This window comes from Leucoraja erinacea, chromosome 1, assembly GCF_028641065.1.
Source record: "Leucoraja erinacea ecotype New England chromosome 1, Leri_hhj_1, whole genome shotgun sequence".
NCBI classification, from domain to species: domain Eukaryota; kingdom Metazoa; phylum Chordata; class Chondrichthyes; order Rajiformes; family Rajidae; genus Leucoraja; species Leucoraja erinaceus.
Genome location: NC_073377.1, coordinates 154,344,792 through 154,372,485, shown reverse-complemented (window position 1 = coordinate 154,372,485; position 27,694 = coordinate 154,344,792). Strand labels below are relative to the sequence as shown.

At 41.1% G+C, this 27,694-nt stretch overlaps 1 protein-coding gene across 1 annotated transcript; it reads right to left on the bottom strand.

Annotated features, from left to right (window-relative positions):
- Positions 1-5,224: 5,224 nt before the first annotated feature.
- tma16 (translation machinery associated 16 homolog) lies at positions 5,225-27,694 on the bottom strand. Its single transcript, XM_055646126.1, has 7 exons — positions 27,554-27,694; positions 24,186-24,295; positions 20,553-20,590; positions 19,840-19,924; positions 18,358-18,506; positions 6,966-7,008; positions 5,225-5,650 (listed from the first exon to the last, which is right to left on the bottom strand). Exons 1-7 carry the CDS (start codon positions 27,554-27,556, stop codon positions 5,503-5,505), a joined length of 576 nt encoding a protein of 191 aa, XP_055502101.1. The 5' UTR covers positions 27,557-27,694; the 3' UTR covers positions 5,225-5,502.

The window sequence follows — 27,694 nt, the reverse complement described above, 5'->3', positions numbered from 1 at the left end:
GGGGGCAAGCTTTTTTAAACACAGAGTGGAGAGTGCCTGGAACACATTGTCAAGCGTGGTATTGGAGCCATATACGATAGTGGTATTTGAGGGGCTTTCAGATAGGCACATGGATATACAGAGAATGGAAGGATGTGGATCACATGCATGTTGTGGAGATTAGTTTAACCTGGCATCAAGTTTGACATGGAAAATATGGGCCATAGGACCAGTTCCTGTACCACACTGTTCTATATTCTATGATCTTAAAAGCTCCCATGGAATCACCTGTGTTTTCTTAATACTCAGCCTTAAGAAATAATTGTCATCGGCGTAGCCTATTTCATTCTCTGGGTGAATTGTACGCAATACTGTTGTTAGATATCAAGCCTTTTTGTGCACAAAGAAGTGAGATAAATGGGCCGGCAGTCTGGTTTTGATAGTACTGGTTAGTGTATGAATGTTGCATAAACTAGTGGGATTTAGATTTTATTTGTGGGTCATTTGTATGATTGGTTCACAAGAAGGTTTTCCATAGGATTACAATATTCCTATCCATCAATGTCACAGTAAGGGAGCCAGAATAAATGAAACTTTTCACATTCATAGTCATACAGCGTGGATCACACGATCACCTTGCTGATGCCGACCAACTTGCCCCGTCTACATTAGACCCACCTGCCTGCGTTTTCCCCATATCCCCCCCCAAACCTTTCCTATCGATGTACCTGTTCAAATGTTTCTTAAATGTTGTGATAGTACCTGCCTCAATTACGTCCTCCAGCAGCCTGTTCCATACACCTACAACCTTTTGTGTAAAATTGTTCCCCTCAAGTTCCAATTAAATCTTTCCCCCCTCACTTTCAACCTATGTCCTCTGGTTCTTGATTTCCCTAATCTGGGTAAAAGATTCTGTGCAGTTACTGTACCTAATCCTCTCATGATCTTATACACCTCTATGCGATCACCCTTCGACCTTCTGCACTCCAAGGATTAAAGTCCTGGTCTGCTCAACCTCTCCCTATAACTCAGGGCCTTGAGTTCTGGCAACACCATCGTAAATCTTCTTTGCACCCTTTCCAACTTAACATCTATCCTAACCTGAATACAATACTTCAAATGTGGTCTCACCATTGTCCTGCACAACTGTAACATGATCTCCCAACTACTATACTCAATAGCTAGAGAAACTCAGCGGGTGCAGCATAGATGCTGCTGCACCCGCTGAGTTTCTCCAGTTTTTTTGTGTACCTTTGATTCTCCAGCATCTGCAGTTCCTTCTTAAATACTATACTCAATACTCTGATTGATGAAGGCCATTGTGCTGAAAGCTTTCCTGACCACACGATCTACCTGTGACGCCACTTTCAAGGAAATATGTATCTGTACTCCTAGTTTCCTCTGGTCTACAACATTCCCCAGAGTCCTGTCATACACTGTGCATGTCCTTCCATTGTTAGACTTCCTCAAATACACCTCGCACTTCTCTGTATTAAAGTCCATCAACTGTTCCGCAGCCCACCTAATCAAGATCTTGTTGCAATTTTTGACAGCCATTTTCACTATCTACAATACCACCCACTTCAGTGTCATCTCCAACCTGCAAACCATGCCTTGTACATTCAGAGGCAATTTTCTAACCACTTTCATAGTTAACTATATTAAGAAATATTATTGAATATTTTAACTATTTTTGAACTCAAAGGGAGTTTAACGTTTTGACTATTCATGCCTTTTTTGTTGAGTAGAACATTATTGATTCCAGTTCCAAGCAGCATCTTTAGGAAGGATAATCACAATCCCAATAATAGTTTATTAGCCAAGTATGTTTTCCAACATACGAGCAATTTAATTTGCCAAATCAGTCATACAAATAAAAAGCAACGGAACACACAAAACACATTTTAACATAAACATCCACCAGTGACTCTCCACATTCCTCTCAGTGATGGAAGGCGAAAAAAGTTCAATCTCTTCCCTTTGCTCTCCCGCGGTCAGGGGCCCCGAACTTGACTCCCGTAGCTGGTGGCAGGCTCTCTCGAGGCGTCAGCTCCTGCATCGTGGGGATGTCAGCTCCCCTGCGCCGGGCGATCGAACCCCGCGTCAGGGCTGGTCGAATCCACCGCGACAATGGAGCTCCCAACATCCACGACCTCTGCCGAGACTGCGAGCTCCCGATGTGAAGTCTGCAGGCCGCGATCCCAGGCAAGGGATCGAGTCTGATGTTAAGTCCGCTCCTCCGCGGTGGGGCCCAAGATCAGTCCGAGGAGGCCTCCAGCTCCATCGATGGTAGGCCCCAGAGTGACCGGAGAATGCGATCCAAAACAAACGGGAAAAAAAAGTTTCCACTGACCCCTACCCCTCCCCCCACATTAAAAAACGGAGAACATTTACATAGACTTTTAACACACACTAAAAAAATGTTTAAAAGACGAAAAAACAAACAGACTGTTGGCGGGGCTGCCAATGGTGGTAGAAAACCTGGCCTTTGTGAAATATACAAGAACTGTAACAGAGATCAGGCCTTCACATGTGTGTTTTCTAGAGATGGATATTATTCTTTTTCAAGCAGAGAGAGTGCAGAGGAGATTTCATCAAACTGCATAAAATCATATCTTTAATTGTGTAAATATCAAAATTGTAAAAGCAGGGAAGTCACACCTGGAAGACAGAGGCCCATGTCATAAGAGCTACTGAGGGAGTTAGTTATTATCATCAGCTTGTTCAAATTGATTCAATAGTCATTTTGAAAATGGAATCAGATACTTGGGGGAAAAAACATTGCTGCTGAAAGAAAGTGGGATTGATTTGAATGTTTCTTTTCAAATAGATAGTGCAAGCAAGAGAGGCTGAATAGCCTCTTGCACTCACTCTCAATGAAAATGGCAGTTTACATACTTTATTAAACAAACGTTTGTTATTTCAATCTATGGGGAAGCAATAACATTGAGCTAGCTTGGTATATTTGGAATTCAGTCACTGGGATAAATTTAAGTAACATCAATAAACACAAGTAACACATTGTAGCATTTACCTTTTGTACAATTCCAAGTTTCATCTCCTATTATGCTAACCAGAGGTCATCAATCACTGATGCCATGAATATGCAATTCCTGGAATCTGCCCTGCAGTTGTTTTCCAGTTGGAATGCATATTCCCTTTTGTAGTCATGATTCACTGACTTGGTTATTCCTCAATGGTAACTTAAAAAGCAGTAAATGTTGGAATAAATAGATATTTTTAAAATCGCATCCATTTTATGTGCGGCACGGTGGTGCAGCGGTAGAGTTGCTGCCTTAATGCCCCTGTCCCACTTAGGAAACCTGAACGGAAACCTCTGGAGACTTTGCGCCCCACCCAAGGTTTCCGTGCGGTTCCCGGAGGTTGCAGGTAGTGGAAGCAGGTAGGGAGACTGACAAAAACCTCCGGGAACTGCACGGAAACCTTGGGCGGGGCACAAAGTCTCCAGAGCTTTCTGTTCAGGTTTCCCAAGTGGGACAGGGGCATTACAGAGCTTGCAGCGCCGGAGACCCGGGTTTGATCCTGACTAGTCGCTGCCTGCAAGGAGTTTGTAAGTTCTCCCCATGACCGGGCTTTCTCTGAGATCTTCAGTTTCCTCCCACTCTCCAAAGACGTACAGGTTTGTAGGTTAATTGGCTTGGTATCAGTGTAAATTGTCCCACACTGGATCCCTATCAGTTTGCCTACTGCAAGAACAGGAGTACGGAGGATGCCATCTCAACGGCACTTCACTCCGCCCTCTCCCACCTCGACAACAGAGGCACTTACGTAAGAATGCTGTTCATCGATTACAGCTCAGCATTCAACACCATTATTCCATCAAAACTGATCACCAAACTCGGTAACCTGGGCATCGACCCCTCCCTCTGCAACTGGATACTGGACTTTCTAACCAACAGACCCCAGTCTGTGAGGTTAGACAAGCACACCTCTTCAACCCTCACCCTGAACACCGGCGTTCCACAGGGCTGTGTGCTGAGCCCCCTCCTCTACTCCCTCTTCACCTATGACTGCACACCTGTACATGGTACTAACACCATCATCAAGTATGCAGATGATACAACGGTGATTGGCCTCATCAGCAACAACGATGAGCTGGCCTACAGGGAGGAGGTCCAGCACTTAGCAGCATGGTGCGCTGACAACAACCTGGCCCTTAACTCCAAGAAGACCAAGGAGCTCATTGTAGACTTCAGGAAGTCCAGAGGCGGCACGTACACCCCCATCCACATTAACCGGACGGAGGTGGAACGTGTTTCTAGCTTCAGGTTCCTGGGAGTCAACATCTCCGATGACCTCTCTTGGACCCACAATACCTCTACTCTGATCAAGAAGGCTCATCAGCTTCTCTTCTTCCTGAGGAGACTGAAGAAGGTCCATCTGTCTCCTCAGATCCTGGTGAACTTCTACCGCTGCACCATCGAGAGCATCCTTACCAACTGCATCACAGTATGGTATGGCAACTGCTCTGTCTCCGACCGGAAGGCATTGCAGAGGGTGGTGAAAATTGCCCAACGCATCACCGGTTCCACGCTCCCCTCCATTGAGTCTGTCCAAAGCAAGCGCTGTCTGCGGAGGGCGCTCAGCATCGCCAAGGACTGCTCTCACCCCAACCATGGACTGTTTACCCTCCTACCATCCGGGAGGCGCTACAGGTCTCTCTGTTGCCGAACCAGCAGGTCGAGGAACAGCTTCTTTCCGGCGGCTGTCACTCTACTAAACAACGTACCTCGGTGACTGCCAATCACCACCCCCCCCCGGACACTTATTATTTTTTTATTCAAATCGTTTGCTATGTCGCTCTTCAAGGGAGATGCTAAATGCATTTCGTTGTCTCTGTACTGTACACTGATAATGACAATTAAAATTGAATCTGAATCTGAATCTGAAGTGTGATTAGGACAGCGTTAATGTGTGGGGATCACTAGTGATTTACGGACCCGTTGGGTCGGGGGACAAAAAAATCCCTTGCAAATAAACGCATCCCTCCCCATGTTACTAGAGTAAAACAAATCTGGTCTCTGCCCTCATCTATCAATAAATCGCATATACAATTGTAAATAAATCCTTGCATTATGTGAAACTGGTAGCAATGAGCCAGAGCAACATCAACACATTTTAAAAAGTCTAATCTGACTGCTTCAGCATCCAGTCCATTTTAGGAAGATCATGACAAAAATAAATCTTAATGAGAGATCAGAAAAGGACTGACAGAAAAACTATATGACCTTTAAAAACTGTTTTTAATCATCACTTTCCAGAATATCAATTCAAAATGGAATAAGTGTTTTCCAACTCGTAACAGGAGGTCATATCATATAAAATGAGATTTTAAAATAATCCCATCTGGGGGACGTGTGCATTTCCTTGAGACTGATATTGGAGAGATTAATACTCCACGGTGCAACCTCAGCATCAAATGTACCGATCACAATGTTTTCAGAGTTTTGCTTATTTCCATGTAGTTTTAGCTATTTTCCCCAATTGGATATTTTTTCCACTTTAATGTTCTGAGACATCATCTTGATTTGTTGTTTCTTGTGAATCTTCTTTTCCCTCTTTGTTTCCTTTCTGGATAGAAAGTGAATCTTTTACTGAGAGTTTTTTCACTTTGATGTTTGGAAGCTTTTTTAAATCTCCATCCCACTCTCTTGAATGCAAAAAGGAAATGAATCAGAAAATCAAATTATGTAATACAAATACTGAATACAAGCAAACTGGACAACTCATTATCTTCTAGTCATTAAGTACTTGTTTGACTCGGTTAATATCTTGCCTCATCTACTCCAGGGCTTGAGCATGAAATCTATTTTGATGTTCCAGCAGGAACTGAATCTATGGACAGAAAACAACTATGGTCTTGGAGAAACACTGGAAAATAGGAATGCAACTGATCTGCACATGTATAGTTTAATAATCCCACAGCAATAGTTCAAATAGCAATGTCTTAGATTTCTGCTTTATGAGTTTTCCTTTAATTTATTGGCAGTTCTGGATTTTTGCTGGGCTTCACACAACTGCCTGTTTATTGTCCACGTAAGAATGCGATGAATCGTATGCAAAGCTTCAGATTCTAATGAGAAGACTCGAAAGAAGCGCAAGATTTTCTTTTCACAGCCACACAATGACAAACTGATAATAGATTCAGCCATTCGACAATTACTCACCTTTGGAAAGCGGATTGCTATTTGATTCTTTTGGCAATGTGGGCAGCATGTATTCAAGAGATTAATATGAAAGAATGCATGCAAAGCATGTAAGCACTTAATTGCTTTTTAATTAGATGAATCCAATTGGGCGAATCCTAATAAGCTCACAATTTTATTTTTCTTAAACAGTACCCATTCCAAATCTATTCCCAGTACAAAGGTTGAACATTGAACTAATTAGAATACAGTCGGCCCCTGGTTATTGAAGGGATTCCGTTCCTGAAAACAGTCTAACCAATTTTTCCATGGGGTGCGAAATGAACAATTTCCACCAAGAAGAAAAATTAATTGCTCAAAATAGTTGAGCCAACCGCATACACTTCCTATAATTATGTAATTTCATTGAATAGCTTCTATGTTCACCCTGCCACTTCCTATAAGCAAACCAGTGGAATATAAACTGTTACCAGTTGTAAATAAATACATTATATACATGGCTTGCACATCCAACTAACTTTCCTACCTGGAACCATCATTGTCAAATTTATGGGAGAATTTGCTAGAAGTCGGATTTCAGTAAGTCAGGTCCTCCATAAACTGGGGAGTCCCTGTATAACTTATTTATGTCATCTATTATGTTATCTTAAAAGATGCATCAAAGGAAGTAAAGAAACTTCAGTCTACTAAATTTGAACCCCTGGCTAAAATGTAAACTTTACCCGTCACTGATCATTGAAGCTATTCTCAATGGACGTGTTTGTAGTTTCGAATTGGGTGGTTAAAAAAATTAAGGAAACAAACGCAGTGCACACTTACCTGAAGACTTTCAGATGCTTTACGTTGAGAATATCAGGAATCTCTGCAGAATTAATAAATGCAACAAGTTGAGCACATATATTTGACAAGGTTTTTTTCTCCCTTTTAGTTAAAGGTTTGAACAAATTCACTAATCACTACCAAATTGTGCACTTAACATATTTATACAGTTCTGGTCATCATTCTTCAATAAAGATATTCGGGCATGAAATAGACAGAGAACAGAAGGCAAATGAATACATTTAACATATCTGGGGCAAAAGAGGGCAAGGACTCTGGCACTGAGTACTCTGGACAACAACACTGAAAGATAATACTTAAGTATTAAGAATACTGGAAGAGTAAATACATTGAACACAAGATGTTCAAAATTATCAATTGTAAAATCTGAAATACAAGACCATATGACAAGAAAGACAGTTCATAAATGGATTTACTCCTTTTATTGTGGTGAATATATTATATGTAGGAAGCAGATATAATTGAAAAAAACTTAACACAATTATATAAGAAAATAGGCAAGTGAGGTATTTTAAATTGTATAGTACAATATACAGATTCTATAATGCAGGAGTTCCCTGGATTATGGAAGACCAGATTTACAGAATCTGACTTTATGCAAATTATCTCATAATTTTTTTTAAAGTATTTTCAAGACAGGGAACACATTTACAGAAATACGATCATCCTCATGAGTTATAAAATAAGGATAGAAGCTAGTTAATTCAAAAGTCACCCAGCAAATAAAAACTGATGACGTGTAACTTCCCTGCAGTAATCAAATAGATGCGTAGCCGATAACGGTACAACTGCAAATTCACAGCAAGAGGCCAATGCTAAGAGATTTGGTTTGGAAACTGACACGGCAATCTCTTCTATTAACAATTTATCAAACCATGTAACATCTGTTGAAGCATTAACGTCATTAAAACTAAGCATTGGATGTGCGACATTCTGATTCTGTACCCCTGTAACACCACAGGGGAAGATAATAAATACATGTCTATGTTAACTAATCCTCGTTACAATTATTCTTTTGCGACGCACAGAAAAAAAAGTCTGTTTATAGTTCTCAGAAACAGAACCTGACATAACATGGAGACTGTCGGTACGATCTTCCATTCCTACTTATTTAAAATATATTTTAAAGCAATTTAATAATAACAAAGCAACATGCTGTGCACCAGAATCATCAGAAAATATTACATTCAATAGTTATAAAACTACTTTGATTTAGTCCTATATTGCTGCTCCTATATACTCTTACAATTTGGGACGGAAACCTACTTCATTTCACAGATGCACAATTAATGCAAGCAATCTATTTATTTGAAGACTCGGAAATTAGAAGTCCCTAATGCTACCATACGAATGGGTAAGTGCATTAAGCAGGCAGCATTTCAAAGGATAATTGCTCATCCCTGTCCCTTTCCAATGATTCAAATAAATGAGTAAACACAGTACTCCAGAAATGGAGATTGCTTATTAATATTTAATGGCTGATATTCTGTGCAGCTTTTAGTGTGGAATAAATTGTATTTCAAAGTATGGAATATTTATTTTGCATATATAAATATATTTCGCAACACTCAATCATTGCTGATTGTTAAGTCTAAACCCTTTTGTATTACAAAGAAGTGCAAACTTCATCTTAGTTCCCCATACAAGGTAGGGTAAAGAATGTGTTCACAACAAGGAATAGTGTTTATAGTAAGTATATTGTTTTGAGGTTGACAATGCACCATACTAGTTTTTCCTTGCCTTTCTGCAATCCATCTCCAATGACCTTCAAGTTAAACCTTTTATCAAAATTCTAGAGAGCTAAGAATAGAAGAAAAACATTGCTTGCTCTTGCGCAAATGGATGGCAAATTTATGGCAACAGAGACCAGAAGGTAAGAAAAAGTATTTAATTTTACTCATAACATAAGACACTATAGATAATGGTGGGCTTGGAGGTCAAATATAGACCATTTGAAGTGTAAAGGTCAGGTACATTCTTAAGAAATAATGGCCAATGCATTATCTTGACATCAAATTCTGCCATAAGCCAAACCTAGCAAATAATATCCACACACTGTATAAATGTTTATTTTATGGGGGAAATCTGACACTGTTTGGGCAGGTGGAAAGAACTTTGTCCAAGTTTGTGGGAGAGATGAAATGTTATTACAAATCTAAATAAAATGTTCAGATATCAAAATATAGTTCAAACATCGTCAATTAAAAACACGTATCTGCTATAAAAATAATCCAACCGTGCATATTTAGAAATTATCATGCAGGGACATAAACACGCCAACATTATCTTTCTTTATGTTATGTTATCTGCATGCTTTTGAATTTTACGGAATTTTTCCAATGAGATTTCTGGAGCACAAAATAAACTGAAAAGTCCGTCTTTTATTTCTTAAAGATCAATAAAGACTTCTCTTTGAAAATATTTGATTATTTTGATTTAGTCAGGTATTAGATTCGAGACCATATTTGGTCTAGAATCTAATTTGATATTTGATCTCCCATATCAACTCCTGTTTGTCAGCTATAAAAATCTGGATGCAACATAATTTCCTCAAACTCAACAGCGATAAAGCAGAATTCCTCCTCATAGGCGCCAAAGCCACACTCAACAAAATCAATAACCTCACTCTCACCATCGACGGCACCACTGTCTCCCCATCTCCCCAGGCCCGCAACCTTGGCGTGATCTTTGATTCAACCCTCTCCCTTGAGCCTCACATCTGCCCCATCTCTTTCATCCAGGCCCGCAGACCTCACACCTGGCTGTGATCTTTGCATTCACACTGAGCAAATACAAACGCCTGTGAAGCCACGTGTCCCAAACATATGGTGCCCTGAAATGAGGGGGAGGGCACGATGGAGAAACACAGCTGTAATTTCTACATGGTGAAACCAAATTGTATAAAAATGCTCTTTATTAAAATGTGATTTTTTCTATTACAAATCTCAAATTCTGGTGTACAGAGGCAAATAAATAAATGATGGGTCTTTGGCCCAAACACTATGGAGGGCACTGAATATTTCTGAAATTGGGAAATTTAACAACTTCAGCCACTTATTCGGGTGGACATAACTTACACCTAAAGCTGCTATTAGATCAGTAGTGTGCGACTGAATGGTGGAAGAATGAAGCATGAAAACCTTCCTATAAACTCAATATATGCAGATACAATTACATTGCTGTGTATGGGGGAGAATTCTAAGAGCATGGCGGGTAAAGAGAATACAGAATTTAATTAAAGAACAAAAATCCCAAAGATTTTGAAAATCTTAACCAGAAATAGCTGTTACACATTTTTATTGGTTGATTCAGGGCTCAATGCTGTTTTCTTGAAAGCATCTACAATCACGCTGAAAAATCTGACAATGTGCCCTTGAAGAATCACATGTGAAATTTTTTCTATTACAAATCTTCAAATTCTAGGGGGAAAGTGAAATACAGACGTTTTCAACTCAAAAATCAAGATAACTTGCTCTGAGGGTCTTCACAAAGAAAAATAACCAGGCCAACCAGCTGCCAATACTAGCTAAAAAATGTATTACTCTTGGAGTTTAAAATAAATGAAAATTATCAATAATGTAATTGAATGAACTTACAATAAATGGAAAACATTTGGATAAAACTCATGAATAACTGAACAATATAAGTCGCCCTTATTTCAGATCCACTTTAAAACACCATACCAGGCTATTTTTTTTAAATCAACTTTGACAGGCACCCTATTCAATAAAGGTTTGATTATTGTTTTCTACCTTGGTGGAACATGAAACAACATACCCTCCCTCAAAGCTGCTACTTAGGTGCAAAACTATCCCAGTGTAGCCACTTAAATGGTGGAAGACCCATGTAAGCAGTGCAAGTAACCTGTGTTATAAACTGCCTATGCAGATGCACAATGATACATTAGAAGAAGTGCGTATGGATGAAGGATTTGTCCTATTATGTCCAAATGTGAAACTACAGCTGCATGATGTTACCGTGGAGCAAGAACACTATAGATGTTTTCTTGCCCCTTTCCCACCATTGCTGACACTAGTTAGTCCTTAATTACTAGGCTGTTGAATTTTCCCATCACCCTCATGCCTCTCATCTCCAATTTATACAACACATGCACACCTGAATGAAGTCTCATTATTCACACCTTTTCAGCTCCCTGACATCTGAACATCTGGTTAGTGTCAGTATGGGAAAGCAGATGAGGTAATTTTCCACCCAAGGCAGCTTTACCTCCCACTACCGTTGGCATCAAGATAATTTTGAGATCAACACTAATAATTGCACGTGGCTAAGGTGATTATGGAAATCAACAGGAATTTGAAAGTTTCAAAGAAACAGGTATGTGTATAAATATATATGAAAAATTAGTCAACTTACAGTCATATAAATAGCTGTAAAATCAAAGCAATGTCTGGAAACTTTACAAGGAAATGTATAGGGAGGTGCTAGTGGCCAGAAGACCTAGGGTGATGGAGGAACTGAAGGAAATTCACATTAGGCAGGAAATGGTGTTGGTTAGACTGATGGGACCGAAGACTGATAAGTCCCCACAGCCTGACAGTCTGCATCCCAGGGTACTTCAGGAAGTGACTCCCGAAATCATGGACGCATTGGTGATCATTTTCCAATGTTCTATAGACTCGGGATCAGTTCCCGTGGATTGGAGGGTAGCTAATGTTATCCCACTTTTTAAGAAAGGCGGGAGAGAGAAAACAGGGAATTATAGACCAGTTAGCCTCACATCGGTGGTGGGGAAGATGCTGGAGTCAATTATAAAAGATGAAATGGCTGCACATTTAGATAGCAGTAACAGGATCGGTCCGAGTCAGCATGGATTTACGAAGCGGAAATCATGCTTGACTAATCTTCTGGAATTTTTTCAGGATGTAACTAGGAAAATGGACAAGCCAGTGGATGTAGTGTACCTGGACTTTCAGAAAGCCTTTGATAAGGTCCAATATAGGAGATTAGTGGGCAAAATTAGAACACATGGTATTGGGGGTAGGGTACTGACATGATAGAAAATTGGTTGGCAGACAGGAAACAAAGAGTAGAGATTAATGGGTCCCTTCCAAATCTGAAGGAAAACACATTGTGTGGAAGAAAATAAATCAGGAATGGCAACAATACTGGGAACAGGAGACAAAGGGGAGACACCTCTATTCGCTACAAAACAGAGTGGGCATTACAGCAAGAAGAGGGGGGAACAGGTAGTATTAACAAGATTGAGGCTAGGACACACTCACCTGAACAACACATTAAAAATATTGGGAAAACACCCTACTGGGCTGTGTGAGGAATGCCATCAACCAGAAACAGTTCTGCATGCCCTAATTGCATGTAGGAGATATGAGACAGAAAGAGGATTTATGATCATTGAAATGAGGAAAACTGGATTGACAGAAATATCAGTAAAGAACATTCTAGAGTGTGGAGGGAAAGGAAAAGGAATAAAGTTGTTGTTTGATTTCTTGAGGGCCTCTGGGCTTATAAAAAGGATATAATGTAAAGACATGAGTACTGTGGAATGAAGCCAGAAGGTGGCAGCAATGCAGCATTGCGGATGCCGGCTGCCGTAAAACTCCAAAGAAGAAGAAGAAGAGGAAGAATGGGTCCCTTTCAGAATGTCAGGCAGTGACTAGTAGGGTACCGCAAGGCTCGGTGCTGGGACTGCAGCTTTTTACAATACACATTAATGATTTAGATGAGGGGATTAAAAGTAACATTAGCAAATTTGCAGATGACACAAAGCTGGGTGGCAGTGTGAACTGTGAGGAGGATACTATGAGGATGCGGGGTGACTTGGACAGGTTGGGTGAGTGGGTAAATGCATGGCAGATGTAGATTAAAATGGATAAATGTGAGGTTATCCACTTTGGTGGCAAGAACAGGAAGGGAAAAGGGGGAGTACAACAGGATCTGGGGATACTTGTTCATCAGCCACTGAAAGAAAGCATGCAGGTACAGCAGGCAGTGAAGCAAGCTAATGGCATGTTGGCCTTCATAACAAGAGAAATGGGGTATAGGTGCAAAGAGGTCCTTCTGCAGTTGTACAGGGCCCTAGTGAGACCGCACGTGGAGAATTGTGTGCAGTTTTGGTCTCCAAATTTAAGGAAGGACATTCTTGTTATTGAGGGAGTGCAGCATAGGTTCACCAGGTTAATTCTCGGCTGGCGGGACTGTCATATGTTGAAAGAATGGAGCGACTGGGCTTGTATACACGGGAATTCAGAAGGATTAGAGGGAATCTTATTGAAACATATAAGATTATTAAGGGATTGGACAAGCTAGAAGCAGGAAACACAAAAAAGCTGGAGAAACTCAGCGGGTGCAGCAGCATCTATGTAGCGAAGGAAATAGGCAACGTTTCAGGCCGAAACCCTTCTTCAGAAGCAGGAAACATGTTTCCGATGTTGGGGGAGTCTAGAACCAGCGGCCACCGTTTAAGAATAAGGGGTAGGCCAATTAGAGATGAGGAAAAGCTTTTTCAGACAGAGAGTTTTGAATCTGTGGAATTTTCTGCCTCAGAAGGCAGTGGAGGCCAATTCTCTGGATGCTTTCAAGAGAGAGTTAGAGCTTTAGAGTTCTTAAAAATAGCGATATGGGATATGGCGATAAGGCAGGAACGGGGTACTGATTGCAGATGGTTGGATGGTTTTGGAGTTTGTAAAATGTGTGCAGGATAGTTTTTTGCAACAACACATAGAGGTACCTACTAGAGGAGGGGCAGTGTTGGACCTCCTGTTAGGAAAGGAGACGGGACAGGTGGCGGAGGTATGCGTTGGGGAGCACTTCGGGTCCAGTGATCACAATACCATTAGTTTCAATATAATTATGGAGAGGGTCAGAACTGGACCTAGGGTTGAGATTTTTGATTGGAGAAAGGCTAACTTTGATGAGATGCGAAATGATTTAAAAGGAGTGAACTGGGACATTTTGTTTTATGGGAAGGATGTAGAAGAGAAATGGAGGACATTTAAAGGGGACATTTTAAGAGTACAGAATCTTTATGTTCCTGTTCGGTTGAAAGGAAACAGTAAAAATTGGAAAGAGCCCTGGTTTTCAAGGGAAATTGGACATCTTGTTCGGAAAAAGAGGGAGATCTACAATAATTATAGGCAGCATGAAGTAAATGAGGTGCTTGAGGAGTATAAGGAATGTAAAAAGAATCTTAAGAAAGAAATTCGAAAAGCTAAAAGACATGAGGTTGCTTTGGCAAGTAAGGTGAAAGTAAATCCAAAGGGTTTCTACAGCTATATTAATAGCAAAAGGATAACGAGGGATAAAATTGGTCCATTGGAGAGACAGAGTGGACAGCTATCTGCAGAGCCAAAAGAGATGGGGGAGATATTGAACAATTTCATTTCTTCGGTATTCACCAAGGAGAAGGATATTGAATTATGTGAGGTAAGGGAAACTGGTAGAGTAGCTATGGATACTATGAGTTTCAAAGTAAAAGAAGTACTGACACTTTTGAAAAATATAAAAGTGGATAAGTCTCCAGGTCCTGACAGGATATTCCCTAGGACATTGAGGGAAGTTAGTGTAGAAATAGCCGGGGCTATGACAGAAATATTTCAAATGTCATTAGAAACGGGAATAGTCCCCGAGGATTGGCGTACTGCGCATATTGTTCCATTGTTTAAAAAGGGTTCTAAGAGTAAACCTAGCAATTATAGGCCTGTTAGTTTGACTTCAGTGGTGGGCAAATTAATGGAAGAGATACTTAGAGATAATATATATAAGCATCTGGATAAACAGGGTCTGATTAGGAACAGTCAGCATGGATTTGTGCCTGGAAGGTCATGTTTGACTAATCTTCTTGAATTTTTTGAAGAGGTTACTAGGGAAATTGACAAGGGTAAAGCAGTGGATGTTGTCTATATGGACTTTAGTAAGGCCTTTGACAAGGTTCCTCATGGAAGGTTGGTTAAGAAGGTTCAACAGTTGGGTATAAATGCAGGAGTAGCAAGATGGATTCAACAGTGGCTGAATGGGAGAAGCCAGAGGGTAATGGTGGATGGTTGTTTGTCGGGTTGGAGGCAGGTGACTAGTGGGGTGCCTCAGGGATCGGTGTTGGGTCCTTTGTTGTTTGTCATGTACATCAATGATCTGGATGAAGGTGTGGTAAATTGGATTAGTAAGTATGCAGATGATACCAAGATAGGGGGTATTGTGGATAATGAAGAGGATTTCCAAAGTCTACAGAGTGATTTAGGCCATTTGGAAGAATGGGTTGAAAGATGGCAGATGGAGTTTAATGCTGATAAATGTGAGGTGCTACACCTTGGCAGGACAAATCAAAATAGGACGTACATGGTAAATGGTAGGGTATTGAAGAATACAGTTGAACAGAGGGATCTGGGTATAACCGTGCATAGTTCCTTGAAGGTGGTATCTCATATAGATAGGGTGGTAAAGAAAGCATTTGGTATGCTAGCCTTTTTAAATCAGAGCATTGAGTATAGAAGCTGGGATGTAATGTTAAAATTGTACAAGGCATTGGTGAGACCAAATCTGGAGTATGGTGTACAATTTTGGACGCACAATTATAGGAAGGATGTCAACAAAATAGATAGAGTGCAGAGGAGATTTACTAGAATGTTGCCTGGGTTTAAACAACTAAGTTACAGAGAAAGGTTGAATAAGTTAGGGCTTTATTCTCTGGAGCGCAGAGGGTTAAGGGGGGACTTGATAGAGGTCTTTAAAATGATGAGAGGGATAGACAGAGTTGATGTGGATAAGCTTTTCCCTTTGAGAATAGGGAAGATTCAAACAAGAGGACATGACTTCAGAATTAAGGGACAGAAGTTTAGGGGTAACATGAGGGGGAACTTCTTTAGAGTGGTAGCGGTGTGGAATGAGCTTCCAGTGGAAGTGGTGGAGGCAGGTTCGTTGGTATCATTTAAAAATAAATTGGATAGGCATATGGATGAGAAGGGGATGGAGGGTTATGGTATGAGTGCAGGCAGGTGGGACTAAGGGAAAAAAGTTGTTCGGCACGGACTTGTAGGGCCGAGATGGCCTGTTTCCGTGCTGTAACTGTTATATGATCAGCCATGATCTCAGTGAGTGATGGTGCCAGCTCGAAGGACCAAATGGCCTACTCCTATGTCTGTTGCCTCATGTGATAACCAACACCAATAACGCTGGAGACCAACAAATGCAAAAGAAATCTCAAGGCAACTCAGGCGATTGGCTGGAAGAAGAACTCACCACTTTGCATCCCTCCGGGCTCTGGAGTGGGTAATATGTGAATATCGTTAATGTGTCTTGGAGGTTGGGTAACTAACTAAAATAGTTAACTAAATAATTAACTAGTTATTAAAGAATTGACTAGTTTTGCTTGAAAAAACATAGTAAAACTTTGAGATGTTTGAACAAATGACGATTAAAGAACATTGGCCGGCGTTTTGTCGAGTGCTGTATTCAATTGGGCTACTTGGCAACACAGGCAAGATGCCACAACAACTTGACTCATAGAGCGGCTACCTCATATTGTCTGTGACCTATGTTTAAACCTGACCTTTGGTGCAGTCTGTGTGGAGTTTAGATGTTCTCACTGTGAATACTTCGGTTTCCTTTAGGTGCTCTAGCTTCCTCCTGAGGAATTGTGGATGGTCAGGTCAATTGGTCACTGTCAATTCATCATGGTGTTGTATGGGTGAATCGTTGAAGAAGTGTAGAGAACATGATACAGGAAAAATTAGTTGGCATATGGGACTGCTTCACGAGACAGCACAGAATCGGTGGGTTGAATGATCTTCTGTACTATGAAAAAATATGGAAAAAGGCCATTATATATTTTATCTTCAAGTGTAACCAAAAGCCAAGGGTTCTTGTTGCTCTCAAACCTGCCCAATTGGAGGGGAAAACAAAATCAGTTAAATCCTCCTTCCATTCTGCGTCCCATTAGAATTTGCTCAAGCTCATAATCAATGAGAAATCTGGTCCAATTTGGTCCAACTAAAATAGGCAAGATGCCCCTGTGAGTCCAACAAACAGAGGGATCTTTAACATGTATTACAGTGAGGCAGAGCCACAATTGCAAGGAAGCCTCAGGTTTCTACAAAATTTCTGAGCTTTAAATGGGCTTCGGCTAATTTCTTGCACAAAATATTTCATGAGCATTAACAAGATAGAGTAAAACATTCAAAGGAGGCTTTCCCAATAGTGCTGATCAATTGCGCTGAATTCAATTTTGCGTTTTAATTTTTTAATCTATCTGTGCCACTGTGGTCTCTGAAAAAAGCAACAAATTCACCTAGTTGCTCTTTTAATCTATCTGTGCCACTGTGGTCTCTGAAAAAAGCAACAAATTCACCTAGTTGCCTTGAGAATGTGTTTGCATCCAAATGTATAAACAGCTGGGATAGTTGGAGCTGTTCTTTATCATGTTAATAGTACTGCTTATACAACTAAAACAAAGTGATAAATTTATGTTCAACTCTGCACAAGGTAAATTTGGGCTGCCGTCTCGGCATTTGCAGTGGGTGCAATTATCCAGCATATAACAGCACCAGCAACCATCAGTTAAAACTTTGTGTTATTTATTTTAGTCCCATGGCTTTAAGTCATCATAGGCCAGTAATAGCCACATATTGTACCTCTCAACCGATAAACCAAAATCCTCTCCATGTTAAAGGTACGGTAACTAAAATTCAAATAACCCGAAACGTTACCTATTCCTTTGCTCCATAGATGCTGCCTCACCTGCTGAGTTTCTCCAGTATTTTTGTCTACCTTCAAATAAATGAAGTTCAGGTTTTGATCAGCCATGTCGTACAGAATGACAGATGTAAGGGGCTGAACTGCCTACACCTTTTGCATCAGAGATAAATGATGATTAAAATTGTCACCCAGAGCTCCTTTAGATCCCCAAATCCAAAAAATGAACAAAAATAATTCAACAATACATTTTCAATTCTTTACTGGAGCGAGTCCAGATTATTAAAACATTGGAACTTTGTTTACTGTTCATCCTTAACACATTTCAAATTACAAAATGTGAACAGTATATATGTCGGAGGACTTAACGCCCTGTCCCTGTACGAGTTCATTCCAAGAGCTCACCTGAGTTTGCTCTGATTCAAACTCGGAGATTTACGGTAATGGCCACTCGTCGGTACTTGGGGCTCTCGTGGACATTTTTCATCATGTTGAAAAATCTTCACGAGTCTTACCTGCCGTTAGTGAGTCTTTCCGAGTACCTGCCGTTAGCACTAAGAGACGTCCCCGAGCTCCGACGTACCCGCTACATAATTCTCCGTGCTTACCACGAGTTTGATTTTCTTTTAAACTTGGGAGAGCTCTTGGAATGAACTCGTACCGTAGGACAGGGCTATTAGTATTGTACTGTATTAAGCACTCTCACCCAAGCCATTTTCTTGATACTGAAGCCTTTCACGTTCAATGGTCTGTTTCAGAATGGCTTCACGAGCTTCGTGCTGTCTTCCTTGTCTGCCTTTGATACTATTTGCCAATTCAATTTGTAGCAGCTCAGTGTCAAATCTGTGCAAATACCTGGAATGGAGTAACAGATGTCTTTATGCATAAACTATAATAAAAGTTAGAGGTCATTGAGTAATAATTTGTAGTTATTTTTAAAAGAAGAACAGTTGTGGTTTGCCTACTAAACATTCCAAATAATCCCATTTAAAAACTTTTGACTTCCAAAAACTGTGAGCTTGGTTCAAGTGGAAAATAATATGTAAAACTGAAACATTTCTCAGAATTCAGCAGGTGACATTCTACATGAACAATATCTACTTTTGCATAAAACAAAGGAAATACTTTTGGTATTCAGCACTAAAATATTTCAACAAATGAAAATGAAACGATCGCCAAGCTTCACCGATGTAGATCAGCTGATCAAGATGTGAGACCAGGCGGAGGCTTGGTGATCGTTTCGCCGAACACCTCCGCTCAGTCAGCAATAACCAACCTGACCTGGCTCAGCACTTCAACTCCCCCTCCCATTCCCTATCTGAACTCTCTGTCCTGGGTCTCCTCCATGGCCAGAGCAAGCAACACCGGAAACTGGAGGAACAGCACCTCATATTCCGCTTGGGGAGTCTGCATCCTGCGGGCATGAACATTGAATTCTCCCAATTTTGTTAGCCCTTGCTGTCTCCTCCCCTTCCTCAGACCTCGGGCTGTCTCCTCCCATCCCTCAGCCCTCGGGCTCCTCCTCCTCCTTTTTCCATTCTTCTCCCCGCCCCCGAAATCAGTCTGAAGAAGGGTTTCGGCCCGAAACGTTATCTATTTCCTTCGCTCCATAGTTATCTATTTCCTTCACTGCTGCACCCGCTGAGTTTCTCCAGCATTTTTTTGTACCTTCGATTTTCCAGCATCTGCAGTTTCTTCTTAAACAATTAATAATGGATAACTGATTGGGGAGTCAAATGGATTTTCATTGTTTTACGGGTAGGAAACACCTTCATTTTGGGTCTTGTGAAAAACAGTCACTTCAACATCACATTATTTAGAATAATTAAATTATTTCTATTGCAAAAAGAATAACAATTTCCAAGCTCGTTCAATTTCATATGATTTAAAAAATCTGAATCTACTACCAATTTCAGAAGTTAATAAATTGATTTTGGGAGGGAAAAGCGAAGCACCCACATGCTTGTGAATGACAAGGAGTTAAAGCACCACATGAAATATTTGCTAAAACAATTTTCTGTATCCGAATTCCAAAACTCCTAACAAGTGGAAGCTAGTTAATTATACAAAAAGAAGAAAGTTCTATAAAAGAAAATTAAAGTTGCAAATTGTGATTGCCACTTTAACAATGGGATAAAAATTGTGAACATACTGAGAAATATGAATGTTTTTCAAAATTATTTCTTACTTTTCTATAATCTCACAGGCTTCCTCCTTACTGTACTCAGTCTTGGTGGGGTCCACACAACTTTGAAACCATAGCAGTTTCTCACCTATATTTAAAAACAATCAATTTTGAATGCAGATTAATATTCAGCACTGTTATACGCATCCTTGAACACCAAATGTAATTAAAAAATAAACAAAATAATTTAATAAGTTGACAACAAAAACAGAATATATTTACATTTTCCCTACCCCCAATCACATTAGCATGAATATATTGTTATTTTTAGAAGTGGTGAAACCTAATTTAGCAATGTGAGAGAGGAAGGTTTCTGTTATTCTCATTATAGTAGATTTGCTGGACTGGATTATAGCAAATCCAGGATTTGAAAACATGCCACCAGAATGTGGATGACTCAATCAGCTGGCTTGGCTCATCAGTCTAACTCAAAAACACTAAAACAAAGCATGCCATTTTTAGCTTTAATAAGTTTTGTTTTGAAAAGAGCCAACAGAGCAAAAATAGGGGGCCCATTAATTCAAAGTGTATAGGTCTACCTAATGGGGAAATTGTAATCTTCTGACAGGACAATCTGACAGGACAAATTACATGGTACTGCAATAAAAAAACATATTGTGCAAAGAGATCTCTCCATTGATTTTCCTGCAGATCTTTATATTGGTAAACGATGGTCCATTTTCAACCAAAAGCAGTGACAATAATTTGCATCTTACCAGTAACATTTAGACGTGCAGCCTTCACATTCTTTATCCTAGATAGAAAATGAAGTTCAAACATCACCTTTAAAATGTTTGTGCCAAATAGACAGTGAAGATAGTTATCACAAAGTATCTTAATCGCTGGGCAACTGGGTCTAGGAATGGAGTTTAATTCGGAGACGTGTGCGATGTTGTATTTTGGGAAGTCAAACCAGAGCAGGACCGTCACGGTGCTAGGTGGAACATTGGAGAGTGCGCTACTCCTATTTCCCTCTGCTCTACAAGTACATCGTTTCCTGAAAGAGGCATCACAGGTAGATAGCGTGATGAGGAAAACTTCTGGCATGCTGGCATTTATCAGTCTGGGAAATAAGTATAGAAGTTGGGATGTTAAAGTTGGTGAGGCTGTGCTTGGAGTACTTTGTTCAGTTTTGGTCACATTGCCAAAGGAAAGATGACATGAAGCTGGAAAGGGTGCAGAGAAGATTGACCAGGATGCAAAGGTCTGAGTTATTGGGATGTTGAATAAGCTAGAATTGTATTCATTAAATTACAGGAGACTCAGGATTCTGTAAAAGTGTATACAAGTGTACAAAATCATGAGGGGAATAAATAGTATGCATGCACAACGCCCCTCCCCCCCTCCCCAAGATATATAATTAAGAACAAGAGCACATAGGTTTAAGATGAAAGGGAAAATATTTAATAGGAACTTGAGGGGCAACTTTTCCACAGAGATTGTTTTATATATATGGAATGAGCTGTCAGAGGAGGTAGTTAAGGCAGGTACAATAATATTTAAAAGATATTTGGACAGATACATGGATAGGAAAGGTTTAGAGACATTTGGGCTTAATGGGGCATGTACAGCTTGTGTAAATGGGGCATTTTGATCGGCAGTGGCAAGTTGGGCCTAAGGGTCTGCTTCTGTGCCATATGACACTTATGATTGTACGACATCGCTAATGTACTTCAGAAGGAAATCTGTCATCCTTACTGGTCTGGTCCATATATGGTTCCCAACCACAAAAGCGCAGTTGACTCTAAACTATCTCTATAATACAGCACTCAACATTATCTCAATCAGGGCTGAAAAAAAATGACAGCCAGTGAACTCTACATATTGTGAACAAATAAAGTGGTTTCTAGTGGATTTTTTCACCTGGTGGATATGGGACAAATGTGGGCAAACAGTACTAGCTCAGATGGGCATCTTGACCAGCAAGGACTAGTTGGGCCAAGCATGCCATTTGACTTTACTGACATGGTTGAAAAAGTTGACAAAAATGCTGGAGAAACTCAGCGGGTGAGACAGCATCTATGGAGCGAAGGAATACGCAACGTTTCGGGTCAAGACCCTTCTTCAGACTGATGTGGGGGGGGCGGAAAAATAAAGGAAGAGTTGGAGTCAGTAGGCTGTGGGAGAGCTGGGAAGGGGAAGGAGGGAGAAAGCAAGGACTACCTGAAATTGGAGAAGCCAGTGTTTATACCGCTGGGGTGTAAACTACCCAAGCAAAATATGATGTCCAATTTGCAGTGGGACTCACTCTGGCCATGGAGGAGGCCCAGGACAGAAAGGTCGGATCCGGAATGGGGGGGGGGGGGGTTATTGCGAACTGAGCGGAGATGTTGGGCGAAACGATCGTCAAGCCTGCGCTTGGTTGAAAAGGTCAATTCTGCACCATGTCTGGATGTTTACGAGTCAAAGCAAAAGCTGGGCCATGCAATGCTCAGTCTAACCTTGTAGCAGGTTTCTTTTCATTTATGAACACATAAGTGAACGTTATAAGAAAGCAGTCGCAATTGATCTTATTTGGCATAATAGTGACCATAGATTTGAGCATTTACAACAGAGGAAAGTTCATCCATTCTGAATATATTTCTAAATATTTGATTTTAGCTCACCAAGGAAACACATCCAAGGTCACCAATGAGTAACTCAATTGATAAGTACATTACAAAGACACAAATGATACAAAGGACATTTTTTATTACATACACCAAATGGTGTAGTGAAATTTGACTTGCCAATGCAGCACACGAATAAAGATAAGACACAACATTAAAGAATTTAACAACATTAAAAACATCCCTCCCACAAAGGTTCCCACTGTGGAGGAAGGCAGCAAAGTCCAGTCCCATCCCCTGTTCACCCATAGTCAGGCCTATTGTGGCCTCCGCAGCCAGTCCGATGTTTTCAGGCCCTCTTGCCGGAACTCCGGCGTCGGGTGAACACTCCTCAGCAGCTTGGAAATGTCTGGAGCAGCCACTTCCTCCCCCGGAGACCGCGGCACCCATAGTCCTCAGGCCGCGCTGGCTGGAGCTCCGACTCTGGCGATCTCGGATCCCAGGCTCGGCGGTGTTTTAAATCCAGCACCGCCCGCGGCCGGACGCCCACTGCCACAGCTCCTCGGATGTTAGTCGGCGGACACAGCACTCCGGAGCCCACCGCACGGCGACCCGGTAAGGCATCGCCCGCTCTGTGATGGCATCCCTGTGTTGCGCCGCCGCCGAAGCTGCAGTGCTGGCCGGTCCCGACAGGAAAGGCCGCTCCAGTTCGATGTTAGACCGCGAGGAGAGGGGGCGAAGAAACAGCTCGGAGGGAAGCTGCCTCTCTGACCAGGTAGGCACTAGGAAATGAAGTTTCCCCCTTCCCCCACCCACCACATAAAAGACTAGAAGACCTCCAAAACAAACACTTTAACTCACTAAAAATGTAAAAAAAGGGTGAAAGGACTAACAGCTGCTGGCAGGACAGCCATACTCAAAGTCGCCCTGCCAGGCATTGCTCGGTACTGATCGAAATATACCAGATAGATACCAGATGGCATTGTATTAATGTCAATTTCACCCAGCTGACCACATCAAAGTGGTCTGGAAGGGAAAACAATAATTCAGGTTCCTCATTCATCCGTTCGGATATACAATACCAATGTGTGTGAATGGTGAATAATGAGAACCGGCAAAATGTCTGCTTCTGTGGCATTAAGGTGTAGGTTTTGAAATTAAATCTAACCAGATCACCAGTGTCCATCATATTTCATGACCATTTGCTTTTCATAAGATAACATGGCAGCAAATCTGCACATAGAAATAGCAAAAGTAATGACATGATCTTTTGTCCACCTGAACAAGCCCTTAATTTAAAATGAACCCAAAAATTGGCATCTTCCTTATTTAGTACTTCCTTAGTTATTAAGAAATATGTGTTTGAAGTCCATGGTGGTGGTTGTACTGAGAATGCTATCAACCCAATTAAGTCACAAAACATAAACCATTCCCCCGCATCCAATTGTTAAGTACAAAAATTGCTCCATTGGACCTAGATGATGCTAACTAGTTATTGGTCTTGTCACTAATCAGTTTATAAAAAAAGCTAATGAAATTGCAAATAATTTACCTTGCATATAATATATTATTGATCTAATGGATGCTATCGATAATTGATAGAAAGTAAAAATGTGTCAAATCTGACAGACCCCATCAGTATTAACACTGTTAAATAAAGCACGGTACAAAGCAAAATGGCAGACCATGATTACCGATCAACAGACGGACATGCGATAGGAAACAAAAACGGGAAAAGGCACTTTAAATGAAAAACATGAAAAAATGTATCACAGAGCAATGCATTGAGCAATTACATACTTATCTTTCTTTTCTTGTTTATGCGTCTCCCGCACAAGCTGGGCAGCCTTTCTGCTGTACGGATGGATTACCTTCTGCTCTGGCCCTTTCTTGGTTTTTGGTGCTTTCGGCTATACAAAAATATAGATTTTTTTTAAAAACATCACATTGTCTTACTTAACATTTAATTCTCATGTCCTTAGTTCATGAGACGTATAATTAATCAATCAACAAACAAACTTAGTATTTCTGTATTAATAAAGCAATAAATGGATTTATTTATGAAAGTGTCATTCAGACTCTCCTTACAAAAGCTATATTGACAGTGTCAACAGCAATGTTGCCAACACCACCAGCCCTGACAAAATGCAAGAACAACCTCCAAATGTGCAATCAAACTGGGTGCAATGGATTAATTACAAGAAACAGATGTTCTCTTCATTCTTCATTTAGTTAAAAGCAACAAAAATAGCAGAAAGATTAGCCAGTGATCAAATACAGGCAGGTTACTGGTTCTATTTTGAAGTAGTTTAGCAAAATATTGAGGAAATTACAATTAATTGACCTTTTAGTTAATGCAATATTTGGCTGCTGATGAATGCATGGTACAATCATGTTATAGCAGCAAATGGTAACAATTAGTTCTCATTTTCAATCTGAACAAAAAGAGGGAGGTATGCGACAAGCAATATTAAGAGAATGCAAATAAGCGTGGATAATATTGTGCTACAAATTTCCTGAGTTATTACTGTGCACTTGCAACAATAAAATGCTGCTATTAACAATATTGCAGGTATTTACAGATTGTCCTTGGATTTTCCTGGAATTTAAGGTTTGCTTTCATGTGTTACTATTACAATATAGGTAAAATATTAATTTATGTTCATGGAATTTTACACCTATTCCTGTCATTTTTATATTTGGGCAAAACTAGTTTGGAGTATGACTCATCTGAAGAAGGGTTTCGACCCGAAACGTTGCCAATTTCCTTCACTCCATAGATGCTGCTGCACCCGCTGAGTTTCTCCAGCATTTTTGTCTACCTTAGAATTTCTTGGTCTGCTTTCAATTCTTCAATAGTACTCAAGTAGCTATCCTTTGATTTTTATTTCCCTTTTTGTCTTCCTTGGTTGACATGAATTATTAACAGCATTGCAGAAGCTGACAAACAAGGATCCTTTAAAAGTGGATGCAAGTAACTGCAGACACTGGTTTACAAGATACGACACAAATTGCTGGAGTAACTCAATGATTCAGGCAGCAACTCTAGCGAACATGGATACGTGACATTTCTTGTCAGGACTCCTCTTCAGACTTAAGGGGACTGACCCAAAATGTCACCTATCCTTGTTCTCCAGAAATGCTGCCTGATCTACTGAATTACTTCAGCACTTTGTGCCTTAACTTTTAAATGTGATTGGCCCCTGGTAACATAAAAGAAGCAGCCACTAACCGTAGGAAATTAGACATTACAGAAAGAGTGCAATCATAACAAACCAACAGAAAACAATTAGTTCAAATCCAATTCTAAATCTATTTGCATCTGGCATCAAGCAAATAGTGGTAGAATGCTGCTAAGCAATCTTACACAGGCCGGATTAATAGAAACTGAGACTTAAGACATTAGGGCAGCACGGTGGTGCAGCTTTAGAGTTGCTGCGTTACAGAGCCACAGACCCAGGTTCGAACCTGACTATGGGTGCTGGCTGCATGGAGTTTGTATGTTCTCTCCGTGACCTGCGTGGATTTTCGCTGGGTGCTCAGATTTCCTCCCATATTCAAAAGACGTACAGATTTGTAGGTTATTTGGCTTGGTAAAATTGTAAATTGTCCCTTATGTGTGTAGGATAGCGTTAATGTGCGGGGATGACTGGTCGGTACGGACTCAGTGGGCCGAAGAGCCTGTTTCCGCGCTGTATCTCTCAACTAAACTAAACGTGTGTTTTCAAACTTCTGTACCTCTTGCCAGGCTGCTCCAACAGAGCAATATTTTGTAAGTGAAAGATTTGGGGAGAAGAAACAACACTCGAATATCTTACAGGGCTAGCAATCCAAAGGCCTGGCCTAGTGATCCATATCCCAATATAACAATGCATGCAGTTCTGGTCATCCCATTTCAGGAAAGATGTGGATGCTTTAGAGAGGGTGCAGAGGTTTACCAGAATGCTGTCTCGATTAGTTTCAGCAACAGGGAGAGGTTGGATGGACTTGGATTATGTTCACTGGAATGTCAGAGGTTGAGGGGAGACTTGTGAGAAGTATATAAAATTGTGAGAAGCATAGAGGGGAGTCAGAATCTTTTTCTGGGGTGGAAATGTCCTACACTAGTGGCCATAGCTATAAGGTGAGAGGGGGAAAGTTTATTGGAGATGGGGAGGGCAAGTTTTTTTTTACATAGTGTTTGGAAAACATTGACAGGGGTGGTAGTGGAAGTAAATATGATAGTCGCGTTTAAGAAGCTTATGGATAGGCTGGAAGTGCAGGGAATAGAGAGATATGCGTCATGCACAGACAAATTAGATTGTTTTATCGGCATCCTGTTCAGCACAAATATTGTGGACTGAAGGGTGTGTTACTGTGCTATATTGTTCTCTGCTCTAGCAGCTGTGAATTTACCAACCACAAGCAGATATGAATGATAAACTAACTGAAGGTGCTGGTTCCAATAACATGAACATTCACAGTGACAGTGGATCACAACATATCGAGTGCAAAAGATAAGGCTGATATACTTGCAACCATCTTCAATTGCCCTTAAAACCTCCCCCACATGTTGGTGCCTCAGGTCCACATCTCAGCCCAGCCTGAAGAAGAGTCTCAAAACATCACCCATTCCTTCTCTTCAAAGATGCTCCCTGTCCCGCTGAGTTACTCCTACATGTTGTGTCTGCCTTCGTTTTAAACCAGCATCTAGTTGCTTCCTACACTCTCGGCCCGAATTTGATCAGACGGCAGTGTGCAGACCCTGTGAGTGAAACGGAGAGGAGGGAGAGGAGGGGAAGAAAGAGAGGGGGAAGAGAGGAGAAGAGGCAGGAAGGGGAGGAGAAAGAGGGAGAGAGGCATGAGAGAGGGGGGGAGAGAGAGAGAGAGAGAGAGAGAGAGAGAGAGAGAGAGAGAGAGAGAGAAGGGGAGAGAGAGGGGGAAGAGAGGGGGAGAGAGAGGAGAGAGGAGGAGGGGAGGAGAAGAGGAGGGGAGGGGGGAGGGGGGAGGGGGAGAGGAGAGGAGAGGAAGAGAGGAGAGAGAGGGGAGAAGAGAAAGAGGAGGGGAGAATGAGAGAGAGAGAGGGGAGGGGGAGAAGGAGAGAGAGGGGATAGAGAGAGGAGAGGGGAGAGAAAGAGAAGAGAGAGAGAAGAGAGAGACGTCTCTGGTATAGACGCCACCATCCTCACCATTGCTCTTGGTGCCGGAAGCGCAGCCCGTGTGCGCCGCGATCCCCGTCCCCCGGCTGCTGGAGACAATGGAGGAAGGTGCTGGTGCTGGGATACACAGCCGACGCTGCTGGTGATGGTACTGGAGACAGTGGGTGCCGG

Coding starts and splice junctions, on each gene's coding strand:
- tma16 (XM_055646126.1), bottom strand. Junction 19,925..20,552: donor TGCACGTCTAAATGTTACTG/GTAAGATGCAAA, acceptor TTTTAAATATAG/GTGAGAAACTGCTATGGTTT. Junction 7,009..18,357: donor GTATCAAGAAAATGGCTTGG/GTGAGAGTGCTT, acceptor TTAATTCTGCAG/AGATTCCTGATATTCTCAAC.